This window comes from Larimichthys crocea, chromosome IX (genome assembly GCF_000972845.2).
Source record: "Larimichthys crocea isolate SSNF chromosome IX, L_crocea_2.0, whole genome shotgun sequence".
NCBI classification, from domain to species: domain Eukaryota; kingdom Metazoa; phylum Chordata; class Actinopteri; family Sciaenidae; genus Larimichthys; species Larimichthys crocea.
The window spans coordinates 9955547-9975512 of NC_040019.1; the positions used below are offsets into that span (position 1 = coordinate 9955547).

Here is a 19966-nt window from a genome sequence, read left to right on the forward strand (position 1 = left end):
TGCCCATAGTCCTATGATATATATTTGATTTTAAAAAGGCACAAAATCAGAGAAGAACTGAGTCTGAAATCTAGTGCCGTGGGCTAACTGCTAGAATCAGCAGTAAAATCATGGACATGATGCTCTCTATGGCAAATGACACACACAAACAGTTTTGTTTGTTAAGACAATAGAAATGACAAAAGCTTTATTTAACACAAAGCCATTAATTAAAATTCCTCAAATTAAACTGAAAAATTTGTTTCCCTTTCAAGATTCGGGTTGTTTTCATGGTGCCTGTGAAATGCAGAATTCATGGAATAAGCTGTTTCTTTGGAGCCATTGATGTGGTAGTGTTCGCTATTCCTGATGTGAGAAGAAACAGACAGCATCAATTTTCATGCTTTGATGAAGGATGAAGCTTTCATTTTTGGTAATTTGTTCCACTACTTGTTTGTTAGGGATGGCTTGACTAATACTTCAATTGCTGGTTGAAAGGGATATAATACAGAAACATTGCTTTGGACTACACTGTGCTTTAGTTATATTTATTGTCACATAACAAAATACTTCGGAGGTTAACAGTCCGTTTCCAACAACCAATCAAAGGTGTGAAACATCATCTGCTGTCAGGCCTAAAATCAAAATCAGCTCCAGCTGAGCTAAAGTCTGTATGCATGGCAGTTTCATGCAACCAGGACTTCAATTTTTCATGCAAAAAGAACTCTTTCTCAGATGATTGTGACGCTTACTTGAGGTCATTTACCTTTTCCACATTTTCTGCTTTTATAAAACTATTTTAACGTAATATCGTGGCACAGAAGTAGTGCTTATGTTGATTGACTCTGATTATCATACGATTCATCAAGCAACCATTAAAAACAAAAAGTGAGCAGTGAAAGCAGAGCATGACATTGGCGGGTCTGTTATCATTTATGATTTATTTTTTATTTTTTTCCCAAATTGAGAATGGATGTTTAATGACAGCAAAGTGGTTTTTTAGTGGTGCAGATGCATTTTCTCAACTCCTGTGTTGTGTTTACTGGCTCACTCTACGCTCGTACATTTTTATCACTGGCTTTTTTATGGTGAAAGTGTGTAAGAGAGGTGAATAAGTAAGAAACATGGCTGCGGAAAAGGTGAGGATAATTTGTGTTTAGTCTTAAAAAATAAACTATATACATAAATTAGCCAAAAAACGATTGGTGCAACTGTTTAAAACTGATAAGGGCTTGGTAATATAGTAATATAGTATGGACCAAATGGATTGGGAGAAACTGGGGATGGGGGGGGTGCGATCATCTTCACCATGATGATCTCATTTGTCAATAGCCATAATATTATCTTATTAATATTAATTAGCAAATCATCCTACACATGGGGATTTTGCATTATAACATCCTACATTATTAACAAAAGGCCATTCCATAGACAACACTGATTGAATCGTTGCCACACTGTTTATAGAGTAATGCTCAGCTCATTGATAGTGGTGCACCACCAGGGCCTCAACAGAAAACGATGGCAACCTGCGAGTACTGGGGGAGACTTTGATCCAATAATGGTAATTCCCCCATGAATGACTTTGTGAAGCGATTTTGTCTTCCCACACAGTATTGACTTATTCCCTTTCATTCCGTACATGGTGTTCCCACACAGAAACAGTGCAGCGTGATCTCATCTACTTGAATATGATACATTTTCAGGGATGTAGGATAAACGTTCTTACATCGAGACCATTATGTGGCAGCAGGGTTTATGTGTTGCCTTTCAGGGGTTGCCTCCTTTCAAGAACAACTTGTCAAGGCTAACAACAAGCAGCTTCCATAAATAATGTTTATGTGATTGAGTAGTGATAGAGTAGATGGGCACCTGAGGGTAAACATCTGGTAAGTAAAACTAGACAGCATGATTAACAAACATGTACATTATGTGTCATCCATGCTTTTCATGGAATTAGCTATAGGTAGCAACTAATGCTGGCTATGCAGGAACATGACAGAAATGACAAATCAGTAATGTGGGTACTAATTAAGAGGTCTGATTTTTCTACTACAGCACAATTATTAGATCTTAACGCTCAGTCGGTGTATAATTTTGAGCCAAAATCAAAAAGCAATACCAAGATGGTTAAAAAGTTTGGCCTTCTGACAAGCAAAGTGTCTCACCGGTTGTACCTCTGAGATGGACTGAACTATTTTGAAACAATAATACAGCCAGAGTACTCTCATTATCTGCAGTGCTTTACATACTGAAGATTTGCATGTTCACGTTCCTTGGGGGGTAATATTATTTCTTTGGGGAAGGCCCCCATAACCTGAGACCTTCTAACACTTCTTGTGCTGCCACAGCATTATGCAGCAGCTTGACGGAATGAAAAAAAAAAAGAAGCAGGCCTTTCATGGTAATAAGGAGGCAAAGCCCAGTAATAAATCAAACAGACAGAGATACAATTGAAATCCTGTATGAAATTCAACCACCAAGAACCATTCAAAATATTATAGAATGAAACTTAATCCTATGCTCCAGTGCACAGTGAAGGGCTACGCGGAAAGAGGTGGCATATTATTTTTTTTGGCCTGAACTGTTTGCTTGTGCTTGTTTTATTTATTTTCACTTCAATACTGGCATGGACCAGATCTCTAAACACAGCAGTGTAAATAGTGCAGGAAATTGGAGGGCACATTTTGAAATTCTGTTATAGTGCTGCTAAAAAAAAAAGTAGATACCATCAGCAAAAAGGCTGTGTAAAAATATCCAAGTGGCTGTTCCAAGCTAATGGGTTTAGATAAAATTAGGTGCGTGTTAACATTAAATCGCTTTAGACTCACTGTCAATCTTCCGACATGTCTGTCAGGTTAATGATAATATTATACACAATGTCTAACAGAGATGTTGACATATTTTTCATCAAGTATAGAAACATTCAGTGAAGCAACTGACTGACTTTTAAAAGTGTCATTATATGCACTTTAAATAGCTGATCTAGATGAAGAATGAGTTCTTAAAAGTGACAGGTTTTAAGGTTGTAAGTCATTAAAGTACAAGTTATCTGATGGACTGGATGTTAGCTATAATAATGTCGCTAATCCTGCCAGCATCATGAGGCAAAGTGTCAAGGATTAAAGAAAAAAAAAAACAATAATCAGCTTTTTCCTCTCATAACCACTGTTTCACAAAATGCAACAACATCTATCCAAGTCGTGATGTCATGCAACATGTCTGATGCCTGCAGAGTCCATCTGTGTAAAATGGTGGCATTAGGCCCGTAATGACCATGCTGTTGTCAGCGCAGAGGATGGGAAGGGCGGATAAATAGAGAGAGAATCAGTTATGTAGAAAGGATTACGTCAAGGTTACTGTGATGTGCTGTGACATGTAGAGGTAGAGAGGCTGTCTTTAATCTTACAGTGGGGTGGGGGGGTTAGACTTTCTTATTTTTTCTGCCAGCTGGAGCTGACGAGTCGATTTCAGTTTCTCTTTTGAAAAGTTGTATTGGTTTATTCAGTGCAGCTAGTTAGGGCTCAAAAGAGGTTGTGAAAGTTGAAGTGTTCGAAATAGTAACAGAAAATTATCTGTGAATTAATTTTCTTTCCAATAACTGCACTAAAAAAAAAAGAAAAGCTTTTCTAAAAGACTTTTGGCCAGACCGTCGTTTTATTTAATTTTGTGCCTGCAGAAAATGGGCTGACACCAGAAGAAATTCTCAGTAGGCAAGTGAAGGCAAAGGGGAAATAAACAGTATAAATCTAATTTACTTACTACCATAATGACACAGTTAATGTGATAAAGTATGCTCAGTGGTAACATAGCACAGACTTATAACAGAGTTATTGTCAGAGTCGCTACATACGCTGGAAATCGGTGTTCAAACAGAGAACATGTTTAGCAAAATAACCACAGTTCTTCATCCACAAATATTGAAGAAATTATTTTTTCTTTACTGTTTTGTGAAAGTCAGTATTATTATTAGATACTGATTTTACTACCTAACTCTATATTAACACACAAAACCATCTTAGTTATTAGCCATTAATTGGAGCATATCAGCAAATGGAACGCGATTGCCTAAATGGAATATGATTGCTGACATAATCGCTTTGTTAGTGCACTCTGTAATTGTGATGAGGCAATGAAACGGAAATGGATCTAATCAAAAACAATCTCTTAATTCACTTTAATCTCAAGAATTTGATGGGACATGATGCCGGAAGCGACTGCATGGGTGGGTGACATGAGCATGTGTTTGAATCTAATTAACTGTGTAATGTGAAAAGTTCTGTTGATGAACTAGTCTAACTGTGTGGCCAAGGATTGCATGGAAGTCATTCAAGTCTTCCCTACAGATAATAGGACTGGAGAGACTGACTTGCATTCAAGTGAAATCCAGAATCATATGGAAAAATATCCTCACAGTATTTTCTTACAAAGGGAAGAACATACGGCTGAATGATCCCCTTGAAAATATTGCTTACATTGCATTCACAAAAGCCAGCACAGTTCAGTAGATTATTTCGTCTTTTCCCATATACTTCCATCTCACATGTAACATCTTCCTGTATACCGTATTCTGTTTACAGTTGATGAAACACCTCATCACCTTCTGTGTCCTGTAATGAAATAACCAACAATGCTCTATCTATGTACATATAACAAAAAACCTACCAAGGTCAAGGCATTCATGCAGTAAAATGAAACGACTGCTATTGTGAGTGCCCTAGATGCCGCTTATTGTATCCTATCCATTTGCTGCTGAACTCAATTTGCCCTGTAATAACTGTCAGTCATAACCCAAATAAAACGGCATTATGTTGATGATTTCTGTGTACTATTTCCTGTTGGTGTAAGGGGTAAAATAAAAACCAGCTCTTTCAATTCAATAATCTTTTCATCTACCGGAAACAAAGCTCTGAACGATTTACTTCACTGTCTTTAATTCAAGGATATCCAAATGACTTCTGCAGTGTCATACTACTGATGCTATATATGGTGATGCTATCAAATCTCCCAAAAAGCAAAATATGTTAAATATTGCCTGGCAGCCAGATAAATGGATGGAAGAGTGCTGAGGCAAATAGATATTTGCGGATAGATTTCAGCACCTTGGACAGCGATAGGCCCCTCACAAAAAGAAACCCTTGGATGCAGGTCAAATTCAAGAAAGTCAATACAAGTGGAAAGCGCCTCAAAAAAAAAAAAGAAAAAAAAAGAATAAATAAATAATAAGAAGGATGGCACTCTCCAGTTTGAGATTCTGTGCACGCTTAACATCACACACACTCATTACAGTGTATATGGAAGGCCAAAGAGGACATACTGTATGTCTAAGCATTTGGAGATTTTTTATTTTCTTCTGAGCATAAAATTATTTGTCAAGAAATAATGGGCTCAAAAGCACCAGCTCAAGTAAGTAAGTGGACTTTGAGTTTCAATCGCTGTCTACTGCTATTTCCAGTGCCATGAATGAACTGTCAAGCTCGACACCTACTCTAACAAGTTGACATATTTTACTGTGTGGTCAGGAAAGGTTTTGATAAGATTGTTTTGTCATTTTCTTTTGATGAAATTACCTTTTTACTCAAGAAAACTATTTCATGTACTAATGTCACAGCACTAAAGGAACGACTGAGTCACCTCATAATTCATTTTTAATGAAAGGAGAAGGTATGTGGGGGACACATGGACAATCTCACAAAGTGTCAAGCAGGACCAATCCCATAAGATCTTGCTCATCTCACGCACATGCCGTCCCACTGCCAGAGTTGACTTCTCTTAAACTTTTTTTCATCTTGACCTACAGCAACTAAAACTGATCCTTGCGGTTTGTGAGATACGCAAGCAGGATGACGCAATGTATCGGTTTTAGTTTAAGTTAGGCTACAGTATAAAGTTATTCTAATTTTACCACCATGTGTCAACACGTGTCAACAGTACGTAATCAACTTTTGATTCTCACGTACTGACATACTGACATATAACGTTAATTCATTGAACTGTCCTCATTCAACAATAGTGGCTATTCATAGCCATGCCACATGTAGAGCGCCTGGTCATTACTTGTGGAGCGCTCATCTGTTTGTCTTTTGACATGAGGAGTGCAGTGAGAGTCGCACTCTGTCTGAAAAAAATCTCTCTGGCCATAGATGATTTAGCGTGAGTACATTTCCAGACTATTTTCATGTGTTTTAGTTATCAAGTTAGATATCAAGTCAGAAGTTTTAAAGTGGACAAGAGCATGAACAAGTCAGTGGTAATCTATAACATCATTCCTGCTTCAAGTCTGAAAATGAGAAACATGTCATTAGTGGTTAAACCCATGAACCAGGCCTTTGCTATGTGAACCCCTAGAGATCATAACAACCTTCCTGACGATATCATTTCTAAAATTCTCTTTAGACACACCGCATATTTTTTATGACCTGAATCACCACGGCACTGGCTTATTATCCTAAATGTACTGTAAAACAACACATTTGTATGAAGCACACATGCTACATGTTAATGTGTTCAAACTAAAGTTGTATTCACCTTGTTGATCTAAAGACTATTTTACGATGTTGATGGATGTTCTACCATCCTAGTACGCTTGTATTATACATGACACATAGAGAGGAAGAGACAGAACATGGGGGCATTTTTTAATATTCTCTCTGATTCATGGACTGACAATAGCCTAAAAAATGACTGAAGTTGAATCAACATTCCACAGAAATGTAGCCTACTGAACAGCTGTTGTTTTGGTCCGCATATCCAAAGTTCAACATCCATATTTTGATCCATATCCATATTAGGACTTGACTTGTTGTTACCAGTAAAGGTTGCATAATCTAGTTTTCACAGCATATTTTTGGTAGGTTGCAACTTGGTTAATAATGTATATCCTTATATAGGCTCATTTAGTGACATTTATTACTGCTTTATAATAAAATCAATGAATATTATTTAAAAAATAATGTTCAGCAGCATTTAAAATGAAATTTCTATTCTAACTTGACTGTTACTACATGATTCTGAAAAAAGCTACTTAGCAAAGAAATACATACATCCAACGGTCGTGTATCAACTCCATCCCACCAGAAGCAGGTAAACCGCCAACATGTTGAGGTAGATATAGAAGCTTTATTAAAATTCATTCCGAACAAGTAACCTTTCTGAATTTCTTTAGTACAGGAGACCCTGTCAGAAACTACATTTCTAACAAAGATAACATCCCCAGCATTTTTTTGTGCTTTGCTGAAAGTGAACTCAGATGTTCTGCGGGAGGCTGAGAATAAACTTCTTTGTGTTTGTTTAGGTCACACAACCCACCAAAGCTGTGCACTGACTACAGGACAGAGAGGTATGGGAGTAAAGTCACCTCTGCTGAGGCGTTCGGCTGTGCACTGACTTCGGGACAGAACATATTCCGAGCGAATATAATTTTAGACATTTAAACACCAGAGCCTTTTCCGTGACATATACAGTATGTGTTTAATCATTAAATTGTCAGTCCCTTGAATACAAGTGTCTCGGACTGAAACAAAATTTGTCATAACAATCAAAATTATTATTACTATTTCCCATATATTATGTAACTAGAATGCTGCTATCTGCCTGGTTTTCTGTGTCTGTGCCTCTGCACAGTACACCCACACAGGTGTTTTCAGTTAGTATGCCTGATTCAAACTTTTGCCAGGACTTTGAAAAGCTTGTACACTTCATGCTTGACTGACATCTCCCTGACCCTTTTTGTGTTATTTGTGTTGTACCTATTAGGGCAATACAACTAAAAGCTATGATTTTGTTGAATATATGAAGTTTGGAGACCTCAGCTCCACCAAACCTGACACGAGTTGACATTTTTTTAAAATGTAAAATATTAATAATAAGAAAGGGTTGTAGAGTGCAATAGGTGGGTCCTTGTGCTTTACTAACGGCATTTCATGGTCAGCAATGATACAGTAGAACATGTTTTATTATATTCACTCAATTTATGATTTTATTTTTGAAATTGCAAGACTCACTTTATTATATTTAGTATTATTTAGCTTGTGATCAGCACATCACAAAAAATGCTCCAGCATCTTCTGTTAAGAGCTTGCTGCTCTTGTGTTGATGTTATATTGCCAGTCACAAGGGAGAGTGGCACAGGCGTCCCACGCATTGAATTAGTCAGTACTTAACCCTGACAGTTTCTTCTAGCCTCCTGTTTCTTCTCTAATTACCATCCCTTCCTTGCCAGTAATTAAGTCGTCCCACAGCGGGGGCTTTTTACCACTAGGTAGGAGAAGGGAAGTGGCATGGACTCCCTCCCAAGATCAGCCCCTGTTGATTCTCCCAAACTTATACAGCTGAGAAAGACAGATCAACAACTAGTATCAGCATTGCTCCATTGTTTGTAATTACAGTGTAGCCCAAGGAGAACATTGAATTGTTTTATATGTTTGTCCATGTCTGTTTTCATGTGTGTAAGAAAGAACGAAGCAGAGATAAAATGTAAATACAATGTGAAGCAAATGCATCATCTTGCTGCTACATTAATATCACAGTCATCGTGACTGCAATACTTTCTGTGCCACACAGCAAACAATGCTCACACACACACACCTACTCATACACCCACACGCTCATGCCCGCACACAAAATGTTTTTAAATGAAATAAATTACTCAATTGGTGCACAACAGTGACAGGCTGTGCTGTAATGTCAGCTTGCCTGATTGGCCGAGGCGAGTGCACGAAATCCAAGTGTTGGAAGTGGTTACTGCATCAGTCAGCAAATGGGAAATCACGACGGCTGCCAGAGCGTGAGGTGACAGCCAACATCCTCTATGGTGACAGCATGCTCATGACTCATCTAATCTAAATTTTCACTTTGTAACAGTATCACTTAGAAAATGCACAAAATATTTACGTTTTTTTTTTTACAGCAAATGCCTCTGCCACGATGAGACCGATTGTTAAAGAACTCCGATTGAGGTCGGCAGGTCAGGCATTACTTTTATGGCTCCATGCGGGGTGTTCAAGGGCTGGGCGCGAGATCAGTACTTGTCAACCGTTAAACAGCATTTTATACAGTGAGAAATAAATTGTTTGTTGTCACGGCCTCGATTATTATTCAGCATTTATCCTAAAACCACCACAATTTTCATCCTCAGGAGGCTGTCACCTTTGTTCTGCTGAGAAAAAAAAAACTGATAAAATAAATAAAATGATGTGTCATCCACTGACTATTGGTTGATACGTACATGAATGGATAGGAATTGTCAAATAGTGTTCAATTTTCTAGCGCAGCTCAGACTTCTTGTCCAAGTCTTGAAGGATATTAAAAACATTTTGACAGATGATAAATATGTGATTTTCTAAACACAGCTATGATGCATTGCAGCAGAGGCTTTAATAATGGATGACGTTTGTTGTTTTTTTGTTCGTGAGAGAGTGATGCACTTGGGTACATGGTATTTTGTGAGTCATCTGAACCACTCCAACCGCTCTGTTAGGCAGCTCTTTACTCACCTTGACTATAACCTCACTGTCAGGATACCTGTCTGCTCCTCCATTCCTTGTTTTGATACTGAACTCACCAGACCCCCATTCCATGTCTCTAGCACTTATATGCACTTTTTTTTTTATCAAACACTTTTAGCACCTTCCTGTCTCACTGCTTAATGGCGTCTGAGACCCTTCGATGTCTTCGTCCTCTTTCCAGAGTCTGTTTCATCCCTCCTAACTTCCTGACTGCCTCCCTCTTTCTCTTCCTTTGGCTACAGCCTGCTGAATTAAACATTGCTGCAGCTTCTCTCAGCAAATCTGCCGACTACATCAAATCCGCCTTCCCTCGCGCTATCCAATTACAGATGGCTCATCCAAACTAATGCAAGACCTGAGTCGGACAAATGTTACACCTTGTTTCTGTTTAAAACAAATCGGGTCCAGATCAGTACTGACAGACACATCCACACTGAACACATAAGGAAACTCAACACGTTTTTGCCATTGCTCTTTGTTCATGAGAAGAATCTTTAAAAAAATAAAAATAATAAGTTAAAAAATGAAGATGGAAACTTTGAGTCTCAAGAAGCAGGCCTATCTGTTTGAAGAACAGTTTAAATTAGAGACTGAATAAAAGAAGTTGTTATCACATGCAAATTAGAGCTGCAGATTATTCATTCAAGGTTTAGTGCTGATCAAGTGGTTGTCTTTGGACTGATTATAGTTAGGAATAATTAAGATCATGAAGGAAATGTTCAGAGATGCATAATGTGCTTGTATTAAATATAACCATGTCAAGTCTGTCAAACCTCGCATTAGACACTGCCTTGATGTACTTACGAAGCTGGCTGGAGGATAAAGGTGAATGCTATATTTACCAAATTGACAATAACAATGATTTTATATATAATGGAAATACATGTCTTATGGTATTGAAGTTGAGAATTAAAGCACGTCTGCTCATTTCAAACCAAAAAGACACATTGAAATGAATGGCATATAAACTGGAAGTGTATAAATTACAAATCCCTGCTAACCCTCTGCTGCTGCTGCCTGCCACCGTGGTTATGTAAGCACATGCAAGCTAACTAGTAGCTTGCTCATTAGCAAAGATTTGTGTAAATGACCAACCTACCACTTTCTCCAACTATTTACGTGACATTTTCCAAGCAATGGATATACAAAAAAGCAATCTCAGAAACTATAATGAGGTCTAAGGACTAAGCACCCTGTTCCACTGTAGCATCACTTTTCCAGGCAAATGTTGGCCTCATTTGCATAAATATAATATTTATTCAAGTGCTCTTTTTCTATTTTCCCATCGCTGGTCAGTCCTACATCACATGCTTTAAGAGGAGCTTGTACAAATTAAATAAAGAAGACATAGTGTGTGTTTAGTGAGTCTTTCTGTTTCCAATTTTTATGCTAAGGTAAGGTAACTTGCTGCTGGCAATAACTTTATATTTAACATACATATATGAGAATGGTACTGTATCCATCTTATTATCTAACTCTTGGCAAGAGGGTGAATAAAATATTACCCAAACTGTCACTGACTGTTAGCAACCACAGAAATCACTCTTGGTTCGAACAGGCCAAATAGAGCAACAAAATCCATTGGCACAAAATAAAAATGTAAATGAGTCTCTTGATCATAAAAGACCTCAACCACCCCCAACAATAGGCCCTTCTCTCTGCTGCAGCCAGGCAAGCGTTACTGCTGCCTGAAGGCCAAGACAGAGAGGATATGGAGGAGTTTCTTCCCTTGAGCCATTCGGGTCCTGAACCAGTGACTTTACACATACCCATAATTTATAATCCATCCACCTGCCATACATCACTGTCACAGTGATGTCACCCTATATTGCATATATTATTATGCCCTGGTGACTGTTTCATTTTTCTGGAAGTCACTGCTGGTTATACTGTTTCACTGACTTTTCGAAAATGCACCCTCAACATTGAAAGTCATAACTGATTATATTGTTCATTGTTCCTATGTTATTTTTTCCCTTATTTTATATACTTCTATTTGATTTTATCCATTTGCTAGATTCATTCTGAAGGTAGGCGCGTACTGTATGAAATTTGCAATACGTGGTATTATGTATGATTGTGTACAACCTTAATTAGCTCTAATATTAGCTGGAAAATTCGGATTCATAAACCTTTGTTGGGTATATCTCTTTCTAACTCTTTATTGAATGTTTGTGATACATTGACTTAAATAATCCAAGAGGCAGTTTAACTTGGCTTTTTAGCTTGATAGCTATTAGCTTCATAAAATTTGTAATGTTTTGTTGTGTTGGGAAATCAGTTCATGCAACATAACTCATATAAAAAAAATCAGCCTTTATTGCTGTATCATCCTAAGAGACCACAATGGAATAAAGTGAGACACAAATAAAATGCCAGCAGCAATAAAATGAGATATTAGGGAAGCTAATATTTTCCAGGGTTCTGCGTAACACAAAGGAATCGTCTCAGATGAGGAGATGCAGTCATTTAATAATATCTAATATCAATATGAAAATCATAGTGTTTTGTTTTTCTAATAGTGCTATAACAATTTTGGTAACATATTTATGTGCAAGTAATCTCTAAAGATTTTAATGACTCTAATTTAGTATGGCGATGGCAGATATTATACTGGCTTCGTAATTATGTTGAACAGGGCATTAAAACATGCAATGGCTCAATCTCCCTTTTTAAATGAGGCTGTGTCTGCCACTTAGTTTATACATTACATTATCATACTCATAGACTGTACATATTTGAAATGATCGTGTCAGGGCTTTGCAAGAAAATGGCCTGTTTGTTGTAATTAGCATGGAAAAATATGTTCATATTAATTGAATTTCCAAGTATTATTTTTCTACAGGTCAGTGCAGTTCATTCAAAACCATGGATGAATTTTGAGGTCTTGATGAGCCTTTGTCCAACGACAAGAGTAGCTCTATCAGCCATCTCTATTCCTTCACTTCAGCATGGCTTTTCAAAGTGTGATCAATCAGAGCTATTCATTTTCATAAATATTTTTATTCTAAATAACAACCCCCATCTCGCTGCTTTGATTACAGTGCAATGCTGATTTGAGGCCTTTAAAATGCATTAATGGCTACCAGATTTGCATTTATATTGGTTTTTCACTCAGGCACACAAGAACCTGAGATAGAGCACTGCGAACAAAGACCAAAGAGAGAACACGCATCATCTGAAACACATTCGACCCCATAATAGAGTACAAGCAACAGAACCAGGGATGCTACTGTGAGCAAAACAGGCCGCCGCATTTCACCCCTTACTGAAGCACACACACTGATACACATTAGTCAGCTGCAGATCTGATACGAGAGCAATATGCAGCCAGCAGTGAAAGTGGCTTTCTTGTGACTGATGGATACCATATAGGGGATGTACACTTATGTATGCAATGACCAGAAATCCAAAGAAAAAAAGGAATTCAAATTGAAGATTGCAAACAGAGGTGACACAGTGGTGATGCTTACTTATACAAACCACACTCCAATCATTTCTTTAAGAGACATGAGTCTAGAGGGAGAAGATAATTGGTGCCTTGCGGTATGTCATTCCCCTTCAAGCGACTGTGACCTTTTCAGGGCTCTAGACAAGGGGCTGGCACTTCCTAAACCTGTGTTTATCCTCCAAATTAGGCAGAGTGTCTATGTTATTAAAGATTGGGCAGATTTGTTTGTAGCTGACCAGGTTGGCATTGTCCACGCAATGTGCCTCCGAGGTAATCTCTCTTGATAAGAGAATCCGAAAGGAATGGATGCTTTGTCTCTCTGCAAATCTGATTCAACCACTTTCCACCACTAAATCGTCGAGGCAGAGAAAGTCCCCGGGGAAATTTACAAAGCGATTCAGTTCTCAGTGCTGGTTAGAGTAGAGCACGGCTGGGCAATCATGTGCCGAAGAGGACCGAGGGTATGTATGATCTCATTCCAACCAGACACTACACCAGCTGATGTCACTGATTTCCTCCCATTCTCTGGCTAAAGACGTAGTAATCATTGAAATTAACTGGTGGTCCAGTCTGGGATGAAAATCCTTGGAAAACACTTGGACCCCTGGGGGAGGTATGTTTGAAGGCATTATTTAAATGCATTATCACTCAAAAGTATTGATTCTTATTCAATCTATCAAACTTTACTTTGTTTGACAGTTCTGCAGATGTCTGACAGATGTGATGAATGTGGCTTGTTGATTGTTGTCATTTCATTTTTAACAAGAAATACATTTCACGCTCTTAGTGCAAGATTTAATTGTCTTGTCATTAGTAAAGGGACATCTAGCACTGATGGCTGAATTTGATTTCACTAATTCTCTATTAAGAGGAAGAAACAACAGGAGCCACCTGGGCCCAGCTAGATTCCCAGCAGCACCCTACATGCAAACACACACTCTGTTTTAATAAATCACTGCAGCATCACAGACAGCACTCGACGGCTGTACAGTGTCTGTGGGAAGCAGCTTCAGAAGTTCTGCCTCTGAGATTCATGTCTCTGTGCCACATCCCGCTCTGTCAAGTTACACATTATGCAAATACATTGTTTACTGTTCATGTGACAATATCAAGGCACGAAAGCCAGTGGGGACCGGGGGCTGTGGCAAGTTACCAAGAGAGATGGAGGCGAGAGAGAGAGAGAGAGAGAGAGAGAGAGAGAGAGAAACTCAAAGATCTGCCAAAGGAATGTAGCAAATTACTCTCTTACTATTTCTCTTAGTCTTTCTATACTTAGTTATCAGCCTGCAAAGGGGTGCAAGGAAATCAAAGCATATCATTCTGAGAAAGAGCTTTTCTAGCCATCGAAATTCTCTAACTTCACCTGTGCATGTCACATTTAGGTATATAATGCAGCTGCAAAGCAAAATGTGAGGTGGGAAATATAAAATGTAGCCAATTACAAACTGAGTTATTTAGTCGCAAGCACAAAAAAAGTATAGTGTTGACAGAAATACAGTGGTTTGATAGAACAGAGGTATTTAATGGTCCAGTGATGTCATCAGAGTTATCCTGGCGACTACTGGTTATCCTTGGAGACTACATACATGTGTGCTGTATGTTAGATCTGTGTTACAAACAAAAGGAACACATTTGAATTGCATTACTGGAAGTGTAGAATCCAGTATTTTGGGATTTTGAGTGATGACTGAAAATCCAAAATGTGCCCGTTCTTTTTTTAAATCTGTCTCCCGACTTTACGGAAGCATGATTATAAATAGCTGGAGAAGCACTTTAGTTGCTCAAATATGTACAAATATCAAACTATAGTCATTTTTCTACACAGTACACTGCATCAGCCAATACTATCCGTAAGAGCAGTAACTACAGTACCTATTACTAACAAGCTGACTAATATCAGTGTGCACATATTTAGGCTGTTATTCTATAATAAGATCCTCAAGCAATTGTCTGCCTTTGTTTTGTTTTGTTTTTTTTATTTAAAGAGAGAACAAAGTCTGGAAAATGGAAGCTATATTATAGTTATTAATTTTATATTGCATGTGACTAGGGAGTCCAAAAAAAGACTTGGAACTGGAGTAATAGCAAAGAAGAGCAAAAGTGCCTGTACTTCATTAATATAAGAAAAAGAAGTTCACAGAACTGCGAGTCGCTGCAGTTAAATATAAAAAATGCACCCTTAATAGGTTAGAAATGTACACAGGGCGGCTTTTTGCAACTAAAGTCTCAAAAAAAGAAAAACCATTAAAACAGACGGACTCTTAAAAAGCCCTGGTGGCATCAGTACACAGGCTGAAAGTGAACTCACCTATAAATTTTATATCTGGTCGTAAATCCTTGGCGGAATCTTTCCACAAAGGACAGATAACTCCGAGAGTGGTGGAAAGGTCCACGGTCAGAGATGAGCCAGTCATATTGCTTGGTGACATGTTGTTCAGTGGCCAACGGGTCCTGGCGGGAAGACTGAACTGTTATATGGTCCCATATAAACAGGAAGCAGATGACCTCAATAAACCTCCAGTTCATGCTTTTTTTTAAGCCGCTCTCTGTTCATTCTCGCTCCATTATGTGGAGACCTGATGGGAGAGAAAAGAAGAGGGGAGGGAGGAAGGGAGGGAGGGAGGGAGACACAGAAAAAGAGAGCTGTTACATGCCACAGTCTATTTTAGCAGTACAAGAAGATGTCATAGAGTTAGGTTAATTGTGTTGTACTGAACAAATAAGATGGTGCCCTTGTCATTGTCACTTTACTGTGACATGATGTGTATTTATTTTCTGCTCTTTCTCAGATTGTTCACCCTTCATGGCTCCCTGGAGTTTTTTTAGAAAGCCACACAGATTGTGCCTCTCCATATAAGAACTGTTACCCTTTTGCAGATGAGGATAAGTACATCCTCGGCTGTGTGGCTGTCTATTGTTCTTTCTTTTTTCTTTTTTTTTTTAAAGCTAATTGGTGTCATGATAAATTCTGACAAGGTTAGAAGTCTGCTTTATGATATGTTATGACACCCAGCCAGTAGTGTGGAAGAACACCATCTCCCTTTACCCAATGGTGTCAATTACTGCTGGAGGAAAAACTTTCCACTATTGACTTGTGATGAAATCTCATGAATTGTTCAAAAAAATACAAAATGGCACAAAATGTTCATCAAATGCATCAAATACAAACAGAAGAATTACGCAATTTTCCTATAATACTATATATGACCCTGTGTTCTATAAATGTTTCAGAGACAACGCATTTAAAAAAGATTGGACTCACAGATCAGCAAAGTAGCAGTCTGTAAGAACGGGTCATCTAAAAACAGATCTAAACAAGGCCAGATTTATGGTGTTTCTTTATTTAAAAAATCCTAGAGGCAGCAGATAATATACACACTCCAACACTGCCTGGATTAGTTAACTTACGGTGGATATAGCTGGCTAACTGGCTAAGGATACAGTCGCATGACTAACATGTCATAGTATACAGTGCGGTATAAGTTCTCATTTAGTTCCACTTGCAATAATCTTAAAGTAAAAAGCCACAACTCCATTATAGTACAAAAAGCACAACATTTAACGTCATCACAGCCTGCTTCATGGAATAAAATTGATCTTGAAGCGTTGAAAACGTTTTGAAAAATGAAACATTTCCTCACTGTGCTTTAGCTGTGAACATTATTATCCAGTTGGCAGTGAAATTATGTCTCAAAGTTACTGATAAAAAAAATGATTTTCATCAGTAATTGCATTTAAGAACTTCGTCCCCTGGTCATGGAGCACCCTACAGTGCGCTATCAAGTGCTATAGTAAGCAAAAATTCTTCCCCCTTTCATGGTCTATTAGAAAATAACACATCATAAAAGAGCAGGGAAAATTTAATGGGCCTAATTTTTCCCTGTTAAATAGACGATAAGGTACTTGATTACAAAAGTTAAAGAAATCACAATGGCACACTTAAAAAGGAGAGATTTGGTCACATGTTTTACATTAGTGTCAGTCTCTTGTGATGGCTTCAATTAATTCTGTATTTTATTATTTAAAAACTGCTTCACCTACTTGCCAAAGAACCAGGGAGAATTTGGGAGAATTTCAAAATCCCAACTTGTGTAACTAATTATAATTATACTGGCATATTTAAAGTATAATCAGTTTTTAAACTGATTGTAATGTAATTTCAACAGAGAATACAGCATTTTAGCTATAATTGCATGTTTGACAGAAGAAAAACAAGTGTTCCACATCACCACATCACCCAGATACGCAGCGACAATGCCAGAATATGGCAGTATACTTAACAGATCTATTTTAGACTAATTACATAAAATCAATTTGAGCTTGGCTGTCAAAATAAAACAATACACAATCTGAGAGAGGGATAACGATGCGCAGGGCATTGTTTATGAATTTTAAAGTTATGATAATTGAGTAAATATATCTAAAAATGATAACAATTGGTTTATAATTCTTGCTTTGTTTGGCTGAATTTTTTATACAACAGTCAATGTTTTCTAAAAAAAAATAAAATATTAAAATAGCAATTAAAATAAGCAATTAGCAGGGTTCAATTTGGTGAAGATGACTTTTGGGAGGACAGCTGCAAGAAAACACTTTTGAGCATTTCTAAACCTAGTAAATTTGTAGAGGAAATTTGCTCAAAGCAACACAATGTGTGAGTAGACACTGCAAGTAACACACACATGTCAATGTAGCTCATTGACATATGTGTGTTACAACATAATTACTGTATGTGTAAATGCATGTAAATGCGAATGCTATCATTATCCATGTAAGCACTTAATACTGACCGTTTTTAAAGTGCAGTAGTGACACTAGGCAGTGCTTGAGTTAATTAGTTAATGGACTGATTCCAGCGAAACCCACTCTTTGACGATAGCTATTGTTTACTATGAAATCTTATAGAACTGTTTGTCTGCATGTTGAATAAGGTTGAATAAATAATGAACAACGTTGGACTTTCTTTGTTCTCATTGACTGTCTCAAAATACAAAAGACATCATCACCATCATCCCCATGACCCCATTTTCTGACTTAAATAATAGCATTAGGCTTCAGCATGTTACAGTACATACAAGTGTATTTTAAAATCCAGCAACACTTTATTTGGATAGTCTGTCTACCAAAATGTACAAATTTTATTTTAGAGTACTATTTGAATTTAGATGAATTGGCAGATTTCAAAACGCATTATAACTTATATGTTTTAAAACTTTAGGGTGGCTTTTAGTGGTGAACCAAACTTTGCAGGACAGGACCACTCAGATTTGGTAAATGCACGATTTCACCAAATTTAATTGCACTACCTGATTTAGCTACTGTAGTTATTAGTGGTGCTACCATTTCGCTAGCATATTATGAACAGTAGTATTCAGTATTCACCAAAATACAATGAATTTATTTATTTATTCATTCATTGTTTTGGCCCAGGATAGAGATACAGTAAGGTATGCTGCACCAAATATAGTAAGCTGTGTATGGTAGAAAGAAAATACACATCACATGGAGTGTTTTTAGCATATCTAGATGAACATTGCTGTCTTGCTATCATAGAGAGACCAGTGCTAAACGTTTTCAGTTTGGGATAGAAAGCTGATTGGTGGATTACTAAATGCTTTCATGTACAGGATTGTGCAAGAATGGATAATCTTCTAACTATATTTTGTACTTTGAGCCCAACTCTGATTTTCACCTTTACAGTTACCGAACCTTAACCCTAAAGTTAGTCTGCATGTACTCCCAACCATGAAAATCAGCTCTACAGTTGACGTTTTATAATTTTCTCCTGAGGTATCATCGCAGTGAATCTCTGACACCTCCTGCAGTGATTACAAATCCACATCCATATCATGAAAGTAAACCTCTCAGTACATATTTGTATAAGTGGAGTTTTAAGTCATATATGAAGATCTATCTTTTAATACCATGTTTCTTCTTGTTTGCTTTGTGAGCTCTGTAACCGAACATTACCGCACCTTGAACTGAGATTTCAGATAAAAGGTACGTTGATTCATCAAAGATAAAGAGTAACACTGGACAAATATGAGTCACCATGGCCACTTTTCTCCAATGATGACAGGGATGTTGTTATTGGAGTGAAATCTTTTTTTCTGTATTAAAAAAATCCAATTTGTCTTGATAATGAGATAAGATATTCTCATACAAACAAAAGATAAAGGTGAAAAATGCAAGGCGAGGGTTTTTCTGTAGCAAGAAACCATGATTAGAAGAGATGCTGTTGGATTGATCAAAATGATTGTACTACATGCCTACAACACAATCTGAGGGACCTGCTTTTACTAAATCAACGCACAACACGAGCATGGAACTTTGGTACTTTGAGGGTTGAAGCCATGTGGTGCAGTGCACCAGCTGCACAGCTGGAGGTGGGCTGCGATTAGGAATCAGACAGACTCTTATCTTTCCCTTTTTTAAAAATGCAGACTTGGCGACAGACGCCATGTTGCTCTTTCGGCTACAGAGAACAGTCACACGCAAAATAGTTTCTCTCAAAAATGAACTCATGTTCTGATGGGCTGACTCACCAAGAGTAAATATGCAACACTGTAAATAAACTACGATGCTAAATTACTCTGGGTGAAGATAACACATTTGGTTAATAATTGTTGCCTAGGTCCTATGAGAACTGTTGTCCAATGTAGGAAACAGTTCAATGTCATTACAAGGAGAGCCAAATAATTTGGCTGAGAACCACAGGGACAGTTTAACAACTGGATGGGGGCCATCCACTATGGCCAGTCCCTCACTGGTGCCGAGGATGTGACTGCATCTGCAAACCCAGCTCAAAGTATAAAAGGTTTCAGGGGTTGCAGGTTGGCATTTAGAGATACACTCATAGTTCCACCAAGTTGGCTGTAATGTCGATGTTTTGGAAGGAAATCTGGAGACTTGGGGAATGCTGTAAAATCAGTGAATATATATTTTATGTGAGAAATTGTAAACAAGATACAGTGGCAAAAACATCTTCATTTAATGAGATTTCTTTTTTTGTACTGTTGTACTGGTATTG

At 37.6% G+C, this 19966-nt stretch overlaps 1 protein-coding gene across 2 annotated transcripts in view; it reads right to left on the reverse strand.

Moving 5' to 3' along the window:
- Positions 1 to 19966, reverse strand: part of brinp1 (bone morphogenetic protein/retinoic acid inducible neural-specific 1) — a 141085-nt gene that overhangs the window by 67124 nt on the left and 53995 nt on the right. For both annotated transcript variants that reach the window (XM_027282113.1, XM_027282112.1), the window contains one exon: positions 15245 to 15512. In XM_027282113.1, coding sequence (XP_027137914.1) covers positions 15245 to 15462 — 218 coding nt within the window. In that variant the 5' untranslated portion in view covers positions 15463 to 15512. The remainder of the gene's footprint in view (positions 1 to 15244; positions 15513 to 19966) is intronic.